We start from the raw sequence: 11,847 nt of genomic DNA, 5'->3' as shown, positions 1-11,847 counted from the left end.
TTTATATACCTATATCTTGATATGCTTTAGTATTTTCAGAAAAAAAAACGAGATAAATAATTCTCTCCTAATTTTCTTTTTTGTCCCTTCATTTTTATTTTATATTCATTTGTTTGTTTCGTATTCTTGCTTTCGAAATTCAAGAATATATAATTATTAGAAAAATTAATGAAATAAAATAAGTGATATATGCGAGGGTGACTAATATTGTATACAGTGGAAGAATGAATAAGAAGTTGATTGAAGGTCTTGATAAGATATTAAGAGATTTAAATGGGACACTCATCACCTTAAACCATGGTTGTCAAAACCGGACCGGTCAAACAACCGGAAAAGACAAAGGGTCAAGGGTTTAAGGTTTAACCGGGATCCAACCGGTATTCAAAAATCATGTGCAAATTATATTTTTATTCATATTTAATCTTATAACATAGTATAATATTAACTATATTCATAAAAATTGTACTAATATAACAACATTTATTCCGTATCAAAACATGATATCAAATTAATAAATTTAACATGACAAATAAATATAAAAATTAAAGAAAATATATACTTTTAAAATCAATAGTGATTATTTTTTATTAATAACTAACATGTAAATATACTAATAGGATATGTGTTTTATAATTCAACTTAAATTTAAATTTATTAGATATTTGAAATTTATTTGTATATATTTAAAATCTAAATGCTAATTAAACTGTATTAATATTGAGAAAATATAATAATTTTTTAATGATATTTATCTAAATAGAAAAAAATAATACTAAATCATATTTTAATTATTTAAGTTATAACATTATTATTTATTTTTAAATAGTTAATAATAGACATAAGTGAAATGGTGAGTATTAGAGTCTATAAACCAAGGGTCCATGGTTCGAATTAGACCTCGACATGGGCCGGACTGGGCCGGGCTCGGGTCGGGTCTGTCGGGCTTGTGATCAAATCTGATAAGCCCAAGCCCACACTAATATAGTCGGGCTCGGGCGGGTTCGGGCCTAAAAAAGGAATTCCAAGCCGCCCAAGCCCATATCTAAATTTTAAAAAATCAATTAAAATAAAATACTAACTTTTTTTAATAAAAAATAATAAACATAATAGTTAATAAGTCTTAGAAAACTAATTGTAAATTGTAAATACTGATTACTTATTTAATTATCTATAAATTTATATATGTAGGGTTTTTATGGACTCATTTAATTTATATAATTAAATTTATAAATACATATATATATAACGGGCCGGGCTGGGTATTTACATAGTCCAGGCCCGTCCATTTACTAGACGGGCTTAATCGGGCTTGGGCTGGGCCGGGCCTGACATTGATTTTATGTGTCCAGGCCCGTCTAAATGGGCCTAGGCTCGGGCCGGACGGACGGGCTCATCGGCCCATGGCGAGGTCTAGTTCGAATCCTACATTTGTCAAAATTTATATATATATTTTAAGTAAACATGTCTAAAAGCAAACCGGACCAAACCGCTTAACCGATATTGGGTCAACCGTTTCATAGTTGAACCGGTCGGTTTGAACGGGTCTGAACGGTTTTCAAGGATTTAACAACTGGACCACCTCCGATCCGAAATTATGACCGGTTCTGATCGAACCGGGTTAGACCGGTCGGACCGGTCCGGGTTTAATAACCATATCTTAAACTGATTCAATAGGATATATCAAGCCGGTTTTGATCACATGGACCTTAATGACCATGTACTATTTGGTCATTCACCATTAGATCTAGGTTTATTAGAATCCTAAGGTGGAGATTCAAAATATCCTACGGCTTAGATTTAATAAGCCTAGATCTAACAGTGAATGACCAAATTCACTTGGTCATTAAGGTTCATGTGAATATTCCTGATAACCCGTTATTGTACACTAATGAATAATTAAATTCAAATATTTTGATCATAAAATTCCACCAAACATAATGATTAATAAAAAAAGTATAATGGGTTAAAGTGAAACCTAAGAAGAACCTTAATGGGTTAGATTCTTGGGCTAAAAGGGGACCTTCTGGGACTTCCTCTAGGCTCTCAGGAGCCCCGAATAAATACCTGATCTAGGGTTTGGGCTTGTGTTAGTAGTCTTCCTTTCTGATGGATTTCTTTGTTTGGAATGTTAGAGGTGCGGCGAGCAAGGCAACCCGCATTCATGTTAATGATCTTATTAAACAATTTAACCCCTCCTGTTTTGTTCTTCTAGAGACCAAGGTCAGTGGAGCCAAAGCAGACGAGGTGGTTAGAAAGTTTAAGAATTGGAATTGTGTCAGATCGGAGGCTACTGGCCGGGCTGGGGGGATTTGGCTCTTTTGGAAGCCAGGTCTTGTTAATATTGATATTGTTAGTATGGACTGTCAGTTCATTCATAGTAAGGTGTGCTACCCTGGTAATAAACCTTTCTTTGTTACCTTTGTTTATGCCGATCCTGTTCTTTCTAATCGTACAAGGTTGTGGGAGATCCTTCATTCTATTAGCTCTAACATGGTGGAGGCTTGGTTGGTGGCCGGGGATTTTAATGATATTGCCCTTTTAAGTGATCAGAGAGGAGGGGGTAATCATTATGTGAACCGGTGCCTTAACCACAAGCGTAGTATGGATCTGTGTGGGCTTTCAGACCTGGGTGCTGCTGGCCACAAATTTACCTGGAAAAGAAATAGCTTGTTTGTGAGGTTGGATAAGGTGTATGCTAATGTTGCGGCTATCTGTAGGTTTCCTGAGGTCAAGGTGCTGAATCTCCCCTTCCGTCACTCTGACCATTGCCCTATCCTCATTAATTTGGTCAAAAGTAACCGGCTGAAAGGTAACAGACCCTTTAGATATCTTGTGGCTTGGGATTCTCATCCCGACTTTAGGAATTTCGTGAAAACCAATTGGCATCCCCACTCTGATGTTCTCCTCGCTGCTGAGGAATTCAGAAGGAAGGTGGTTGTTTGGAATAAAGACATCTTTGGCCATATTATCAGGAGGAAGAATAAACTCTTGAGGAGGATGGAAGGCGTTCAGCGTTGCTTGGAGGCTCGTTTCGACCATAGCTTAAATGGTCACCTTAGAGCTCTCCAGAACGAGTTGGAAGCTGTGCTTAGACAGGAAGAGCTTCTTTGGTTCCAGAAGTCTAGGAAGGCCTGGATTCAAGACGGGGATCGGAATACCAGGTTTTTTCATCTCTCTACGATCATTAGGAGACAGAGGAATAGGATTGATGCTATCAAGGACGCTAGTGGCGAGTGGATTTTTGAGGAGGAAGACATTCGTCGCTCAGCCCTTGATTTCTACAAGGACCTGTTTAGAGAGGAAGCTGTGGACTTGGAGAGTGCCCACTCTGGTATTTCCTTTCCTCGTTTGGGGGAGGAGGCTATTAAAGATGCTTTCCATCCTATTGACCTTAAAGAGATTGATCTGGCCTTCTCTAGCATAGGGTCCACTAAGGCTCCTGGGATTGATGGTATCCCCGCTAGTTTCTATCATAAACACTGGGATACTGTTAAGGAGGGCATATACAGTTTTGTGTTAGGTGTTTTTGGTGGCTCTAACGATATCAGGTCGGTTAATAAAACCCTCATTGTCTTGATTCCTAAGGTTGTTAAGCCTTCCTCCTTCCTCCAGATGAGACCCATCAGTCTTTGTAATGTTTTGTATAAAGCTATTACTAAGATTGTGGCTAATAGAATCCGGAAGATCCTTCCGGATATAATTAGCCAGAACCAAGGGAGCTTTGTTCCTGGTAGACAATTGATGGATAACGTTGTTATTGCCCAGGAGGTTGTCCATTCTATGAAGATTAAGAAAGGTAAGAAAGGGATTGTGGCCCTCAAACTGGATCTGGAGAAAGCCTATGATAGATTGAACTGGAGCTTTCTTCTAGATAGTTTAGCCAAAGCTGGCATCCCGGAGAACTGGAGGATTTTGATTGAGAAGTGTATCTCCTCTCCTGTTTTCCAGGTCATGATCAATGGGGACATGTCGGATGAGTTTTCTCCCTCCAGAGGAATTCGTCAAGGAGATCCTATGAGTCCCTTCCTCTTTGTTATTGCCATGGAAAGACTGTCTCACATGATCCAAGAGGCGGTGTGCAAAGGGACTCTCCACCCTGTTTCTATCAACAGACATTGCCCCCTATTACCCATTTACTCTTTGCTGATGACGTCATGCTTTTCGTTGAGGGTAATGAGGAGCAAATTAAAACAGTTATGGATATCCTTGATTGTTTCTGCGAGGCTTCTGGCCATAAGGTTAACATCCAAAAGTCCCGTATGCTTTGTTCCAAAAATATGGACAATAGCTTGTGCAGAAGACTGAGTGAGCTCTCTGGCATACCTCTGACGAACTCTTTCGGGAAGTATCTTGGGGTTCCTCTTCACAGTGACAGGGTTTCCAAAGCCTCTTTCAAGGATATTTTGGACAAAACTAATGGTTTGTGTGCTAGCTGGAAAGCTAATTCTCTTTCCCTTGCAGGTCGCCTTACCTTGATCCAGTCAGTTAACTGCGCTGCTCCGAACCATATCATGAATGCCTGTAAGCTTCCTGAGCCTGTCCTTAGTGACCTGGATAAGATAAATCGGCGTTTCCTGTGGGGTGAGTCTGGAGATGGGAGAAAGGTTCACCTGGTCCCGTGGAAGGAAGCTTGCCAGCCTAAAAACAAGGGGGGTCTTGGTATTAGGCAGGCAAAGGACAATAATAAAGTCCTGTTAAGGAAACTTCTTTGGAGAATGTGGCAATGCCCCTCCTCCCTTTGGGTCCGTCTCTTGTGCGGGAAGTATCGGAAAGATAGAATCTTTGGTGGCCCGAAGGAGAGGGTTGTTAGCTGTTCCTTCCTCTGGAAATGGCTCAGTGCCGTGTTTGCTGAATTCTGTACGGGGATTGGCCTGGAGGTGGGTAATGGTAGATCTATTAGCTTCTGGTATGACACCTGGATTGGTGATAAACCGCTGATTGATGTGTGTAATGCCCCTCCGTCGGCTGATCTCCTTTCCTGGAAAATTGCTGATGTGGTGGACTCGGGGGGAGACTGGATCTGGTCAAAGTTCGACTCTTTCTTTAGTCTGGAGACCCTTCTTAACATTAGAGGAGTGAAGATTAGCAATCAAGAGGAGGATAAGGATAGACATTGCTGGGCCTTGACGAATAATGGTACTTATTCTTGTAAATCGGCCTATGAAGCTTTTACCCCTAATAGGGCTGATCCTCCCTTGGAGATTTGGAAGTCCATATGGTCCCTCAAGATCCCTTACCGTATCAGGAGCTTCCTTTGGCTGGGTATCAAAGACAGGCTCCTTACGAATGCGGATAGGCACAGAAGGCACTTGACTGAGTCTAGTGCCTGTAGTAGATGCAGAGGCAATGTGGAAACCTTGTGCCATGCCTTGAGGGATTGCCCAAATAGTAAGAAGATCTGGGAAGGGATCCTCCCTCATCACATCCTCCCTTCCTTCATGGCCTTTTCTGAAAGGGACTGTTTCTCTCAAGGAGCCAAGGGGAACTTGCTGGCCAACATGGAGCACGGTGCCATCCTCTTTGCTATTACTTGTCACCAAATCTGGAAGTGGAGGAATGAAGAATTATTTGCGGGTAAGGCTGTCCTTATTCCTGATTTACTGTTTTTCTTCTCGAAGAAGCTCTTTGTTATTACTAAAAGCTTTGAAAGAGATTCCCTTGTTCGCCCCTCCCCGGATAAAGAGATCCTGCTAGTTGGCTGGAGTAAGCCTAGAGAAGGGTTTGCTAAGTTGAATACTGATGGCTCCTGCCTTAGCAATGGCAGAATTGCTGCTGGAGGAGTTCTTCGGGATGCTGGTGGCAATTGGATGGCGGGGTTTACCCATAACTTGGGGACGGGCTCCTCCTTTTCTGCGGAGCTCTGGGGTATCTTGTCAGGTATTAAACTCGCCATTCGCATGGGTGTTAAAAAGCTCTCGGTGGAATCTGATAATCTGGAGGCTATTAACAGGATTTCAGATAGCCAGGCTGTTTGTCTGAAGAGCCAGAATCTCATCAAAGCTATTTTGAGGCTTCGTCCTGCCTTTGAGTATCTTAATTTCTCCCATATTTTTAGGGAGCAAAACCGCGTGGCGGATCGCTTAGCAGCTGCTGGGCATGGGAGAATGTTAGGTGTTTCTACCCTCTCTGTTCCTCCTTCTTTTCTTTTGTCTTCTCTCCTAGAGGATAGGATTGGGGTCAGCCTTCCTAGACTGATCCCGGTGTAGGTTTTTTGTTGGTTTTGTTTTTTTTCCTTTCCTTTCTTACAAAAAAAAAATAAAAAAAAAAAAATATAAAATTTTTATTTTTGTAAAAATAATAAATTATTCACTTTTAATTAATATTCTATAAAAAAATAATAATAATCAATTTGTATTTTCAAAAGAGTTGTATTTGATTTTGAACTCTGAAGTCGAACTAAAAACTGTTATATATAACAGTAAAGTTAATGGGTTTTTATTAGAAGAATAGGATTTTGAAGGCATTAAACTGAAAAAGGGAGAGAAGGGGCAATAAGAAAGTGCCACGTAAACAGCATTCGTGGCAAATAGTCACCGCAACAAAGCTCATGTAAGTATCTCTCCTGATTCTCATCACTTTCCTCTTTTTCTTTTTCTTCTCTTGTTCATTCTCTCAGTCCAAACCATTTCCTCCCTCAGGTAATCAATTTCAATTCTTCCTTTTTCCTCTTCGTTTTTTGCCTTTCGATTTCCGATTCTAAATGCTATTGCTCTCTTTGCCTACTCTCTTTCTCCGATGATCGTTTGAGTTTTTATATTCGGAAACAATCATCTCGTTTTCTTGAAGAAAGTTATTATTTTTGTCTTTTTAACAGAACAGTTGTTGATTTTTTAATGACTGTTTATGTCTTTGTTGAACTGATTGTTTGCTCTATTTAATTGCCTGTCATGTATATTTAGCTGCAGCCGTTTTATACCTCTGTTTGGTTGCTGAGAAAATTTCTTTATTTATTTAATTTTTCAGGTGTTTTTTTTTTTTTTTTTTTTTCTGAGAGCAGTAAGTTTTAGTATTCAGCTGGCTAAAAACTATATATGAGAGATTCACCAATTTTAAGTTGTCGACTTTTGCAGGATTTATCATCTATTTTAAGAACATAATTATGATTTCGCTTTTATCTCTGGAATTGCAAATCAAGTACAAACTTCAAATTTTTTTACACTGTTGAAACGCTTGAATTTAGGTAGTGGTGAAATTCAATTTCAAAAATCACCATTCAATTGATGTGAACTTATGTATTTCCTTTTGTTCAAAGAAAGATCTGGTTATGAATATATGGACTAACTCGTACTGTTGCAATTAGCACTATTTGGTTGGCTCATCTCAGTCTTGCTCATGATGCTAGAAATCTAGTGATTTTTGTTTTGTATGTAAGAACAGTTGATATGCTTTATTAACTTAAAAAATGAGTTCGATTGACAGTTATGGCTTCAAAGAGAATTAACAAGGAATTGAAAGACCTGCAGCGGGACCCTCCAGCTTCATGCAGTGCTGGTATGTTTTTTTTTTTTTTAGCATATTATTTCTGAGATGAGTTCATGTCTCTGTCTTGGCATGTTTAAGGTTTTTGATAAAATAAGTTGTGTGGTATGCATGTTCAGGATTTTATTTGATAATTTCAATTAATCTAAGCAGTAATTTCAAATATGCATTGCTCAGTTAGGGAACAGAATGGCAATAGGAGAACACTTGATGAGAAATATAATTAGTCATGATAAGCATGTTGGTTGTTTGCTTTTTTGTGCCTTCTTGATTCTCCATAGTCTATTTCCCTTTGTGTTAACATGGGTGGATGCACAATCTAAACACTTGTTGTCAATTGTGTTTATGCTCTGGCTGGGATGTATATTGATAGTCTATTATAGATTCGTTTTATAGAACTGCTGCACCAGACTAATTATCTGGTGATGTGAAAGAAGTGATATCTCTGATAGAAAGCAATAGAATCACGCACAAACAGAATAGGGAATTGATAGATCTCCAGCAAGTCAAATCAAAAGGTGAAAACCAACTACAATAACAGTTAAGAGAAATTATAATAGAATGAGTGGCGAACCCTCAACCTCCACAGGAATCTAGAAGTTTATTAACTTCAAAAATCAGAGCCAACTATATAAAATTCAACTGAATTCCCGTCTCTCCACTTCCCCTTCTCTGCTTGAATATCCTACTATATTTCTGGATGAATTACCCCTGTAGCAAAGTACAAGTCACAACCCCTGCATGCCAATGTAGACTTACTACTTCCCTTGAAACTCCTCCTGCTGGTCTCTCACTCTCTATAGCAGAGTCCAATGAGTGTGTGTGTGTGTCTAGCTATTATTTGTGTTTGAATTAATCATTTTACGAGACTGGATGATTACAGGTCCAGTTGCTGATGATATGTTCCATTGGCAAGCAACAATCATGGGCCCAGGTGAAAGCCCGTTCGCTGGTGGTGTGTTTCTTGTATCAATTCATTTTCCTCCAGATTATCCATTCAAGCCACCCAAGGTAACAAGCAAATTCTTATTCTGTGATCTATTTTTAGTCTGTGGGGGAAAATATCATACTGGATGTGAAGTCTTGTTTTATTCTTTTGAACTGCTTGAATTTTGAATCTTCTTTGGTAATAAGTTGATCACTTCTGCATGGTTGTTGGCACAAGGGTTACAGTTTAAGTGATCAGTAGAATTTGAAGGAATTTATCTGCAATGCAATTTTTTGTTTCTTGGAATGAAATTGATTCATAGAGTTCAATAGTAAGGAATTGAGATAAGCTCAGGAAAAATTCATTCAAAATAAGAAGAATTCTCAAATGAATTCCACAAAACCTAATTAGTAACTTTCAGTCTGTTTGGGTGGGATGAAGAAGGGGCCATTAAAAGAAGGGATGGTTTTAGAGGGAGGAGGTTCTAAATCTCTTCTCAATACCAATTTGGAGTGTAAAAAGTTAAAAGGAATTGTCTTGGATTTTACCCTTATAAAACGTAACTCTCTAATCATCTGCCTCCCTAATAAGGGTTGTTTTTGAGCCTTCCCTTATAAACCGCTCCCAACCCATCATCCAAAGTGATCCTTGAATATGTCAAGGAACCACTTCAACCTAAAAGGTAAGGTTATTTAATCTCTCTTATATACCCCCACACCCAAATGTCCTGTAGCACATGTTCGCTTCACCATGTAAGTTTTGAAAATAAAAAGGGCGTTGTTAGGATTCAAACTCTCAATCTCTTGGTCCTAAGAGGTTTTGATACCATGTCAAGCAATCATTCAACCTAACAGCTTAAGCTGACAGGTTGGGTCCAAGAATAGTATTCGGACAAAAATATTGTATTGTGTGTGGAAGTCTTTTCTTATTCTTTCCAATTAGTGTTTTTCTACTAAGATGATTGACTCATCACTTCTGCATTGCTATTGGCACAAAGGGCACTATTGGAATGTATCTATGTTGCACGGAAACGGATACGGAAACTGAAACGGAAACGATACTGGGAAACGTAATTTCTAAAAAACATAGGAAACGGAAACGTGGGGGAAACGTGTAAATATTAAAAATATAGGGGCATATTTATAAATATTAAAAATATAATAATACATTAAATAAAAACAAGATTGAAGAACAAGATGAAGAAAGTCCAAACTCAATCAAGATTCAAGAGACAAGGATTATAGGAGAAAGAAATATGGATATGTTCTTTAAATTGAAGGATACAAGGACGTAATTATCTCTCAAATAGAAAGTTTCAATTTTCATAATCTTAGATTCAACAGGAAATGAAAAATAGAAAGTTTGAATTTACAGAATTTTAATTGAAATAGGTAGGGAAAACCGTTTAAAAACTGAGAGATGCGTTTCATATTTTTGGTAATTACCGAAACGTGCCCGGAAACGTTTCGTATCAGTTTCCAAGAGTTTCCGATTCCCACATCTGCCGGAAACGGGGAAACGCTTGTCATGGAGAGTTCCTGTGCATTATAGGAATGTATGAATTCCATAGAATGTGAAGGAATTTATTTTCAGCTCTATTTTTTGTTGCTTGGAATGAAATTAATCTGTAGAATTTAGTCCTATGGAATTGATTAAGCTTAGATCAAATTGTTTCAAATTAAACAGAATTCTCAAATCAATTCCATGAAACCTGATTGGTAATTGTGACTTTTTATATACATTGGATTGTGTGTGGAAGTCTTGTTTTGTTCTAGTGAACCAACTCAGTTTTGGATCTTCTTTGCTAATAAGTTGATCGACTCGGCACTTCTGTGCTGCTATTGGCACGAAGGCAGAATTGGAATGAATGAACTCCATAATATTTGAAAGAATTTATTTAAAATTCTCCATCTCCCTCTCTCTGCTTAGAATGAAATTTATTCCTAGTTCAGTTCTGTGTGATTAAGCTTAGACCAAATTCTTTCAGAATAGGCAGAGTTCTCAAATGATTTGTACAAAATTTAATAATTAGCTTTTAAATATAAAAATGTGCTTACTTCAAGAAGTAAAAACAAATGAAATATCAATTTGTTCATGTAGTCTAAAAATGTAACTTTACGAAAGAAAGTTAGTCTAGGAATGAATTCAACTTTGTAACTTCATTTGTTCAAGTGAGCCTAATTGGTTGGGGCAGTCTGTAAGTGGCAATAGTTGGTGCTATATTGTATAGAAGTAGCTTAATCTATAATATATCATAGCAAGGATCTTAATGCACATAGTGGATATAATATTTTAAAATTGCTACAAATGGAAGTAGATATTGAATGCCTAGGCTCAACATTTATTTGTCTCCTGCTGCTTTTCATCCCCTGGTTCAAATCGAAGGCAGTGTTTTATATTTGTAAAGCTTCTCTCTTTAATCATTTGAATTTTATAATTGTAAAACTCGTCTCTTTAATTTACGTGACACATTGCACGTTTGAAGTTGTTCATCAATGGTTTGTGGTTTGTTACTGTTTCCTTTAAACATGGTGGTGACACTTAATATGATATGTACAGGTATCCTTTCGCACAAAAGTTTTCCACCCCAACATCAACAGCAATGGAAGCATTTGTCTTGATATTTTGAAAGAGCAATGGAGCCCTGCCCTTACTATATCCAAGGTATTGCCTCCCATTGATTATTATTTATTTTTTTTGGCTTTTTTCTGTTATTTATACTTGGGTTCTGGCACTATTTATTTGCACGGTTTCATCTAAAACCGTAATATGTATGTAGTAATACCCTTATAATTGATTGATTGAAAGTAATGTTGTTATAATGGTGAATAATTTGGTGTTCGTTGCAGGTTCTTTTGTCAATCTGCTCACTCCTGACTGATCCAAACCCAGATGATCCGTTGGTGCCTGAGATAGCTCACATGTACAAGACTGACAGGGCCAAATATGAGACTACTGCTCGATCCTGGACCCAGAAGTATGCCATGGGTTAGGCCTCCTTTGATGTCATGGACCTAATTAATGCCCTTTGTCCTATTAGTAAATAATAGAAACTTGTGGATCAGCTTTTGAGGTGGTTTGGCTTTGAACATGATATGGAGGGTCCAACTTTTTCCTTATCTTTTTTCCCCTCTTTCATACTTGGACATTATATTAAATAGCAATATAAAATGAAGCCTCAAGAGAAATGTGATGTCCGTTTCTATTCATCCTTTATGCTTGAATTGGATTATTGAATGCTTTTTTGGTTCATTTAATAATCCTAGAGGAAATGTGTGAAAGGAATAGTAGTCCCTTTAGCACCATGGAGTAGCAAGTTCCATTAATTATCTCCGTCTGTTTTTACTGTCCGTTTATTGGATTCGAGCTGAAAAGGACTCTCAAAAGGGATAGAGGTCTCCCTGAGAGCTTCCTTGAGAGAAAGGAGCTTTAAACGACTC

At 37.9% G+C, this 11,847-nt stretch overlaps 1 protein-coding gene across 1 annotated transcript; it reads left to right on the top strand.

The window, feature by feature from the left end:
• Positions 1–6,536: 6,536 nt before the first annotated feature.
• Positions 6,537–11,616, top strand: LOC136219532 (ubiquitin-conjugating enzyme E2-17 kDa). Its single transcript, XM_066006964.1, has 5 exons — positions 6,537–6,638; positions 7,420–7,491; positions 8,363–8,490; positions 10,967–11,071; positions 11,257–11,616. Exons 2-5 carry the CDS (start codon positions 7,422–7,424, stop codon positions 11,398–11,400), a joined length of 447 nt encoding a protein of 148 aa, XP_065863036.1. The 5' UTR covers positions 6,537–6,638; positions 7,420–7,421; the 3' UTR covers positions 11,401–11,616.
• Positions 11,617–11,847: the final 231 nt, after the last annotated feature.

The sequence above is a fragment of the Euphorbia lathyris genome, chromosome 2, assembly GCF_963576675.1.
Source record: "Euphorbia lathyris chromosome 2, ddEupLath1.1, whole genome shotgun sequence".
Lineage (NCBI taxonomy): Eukaryota > Viridiplantae > Streptophyta > Magnoliopsida > Malpighiales > Euphorbiaceae > Euphorbia > Euphorbia lathyris.
Note: the sequence above shows the minus strand (reverse complement) of the source record. Positions and strands in the feature narration are given on the sequence as shown.

Excerpts from the sequence above, each read along its gene's own strand:
- LOC136219532 (XM_066006964.1), top strand. The coding sequence starts at position 7,422 with ATGGCTTCAAAGAGAATTAACAAGGAATTGAAAGACCTGCAGCGGGAC. Across the intron at positions 7,492-8,362 it reads TCCAGCTTCATGCAGTGCTG|GTCCAGTTGCTGATGATATG; the intron begins GTATGTTTTTTT and ends GGATGATTACAG. Across the intron at positions 8,491-10,966 it reads ATCCATTCAAGCCACCCAAG|GTATCCTTTCGCACAAAAGT; the intron begins GTAACAAGCAAA and ends TGATATGTACAG.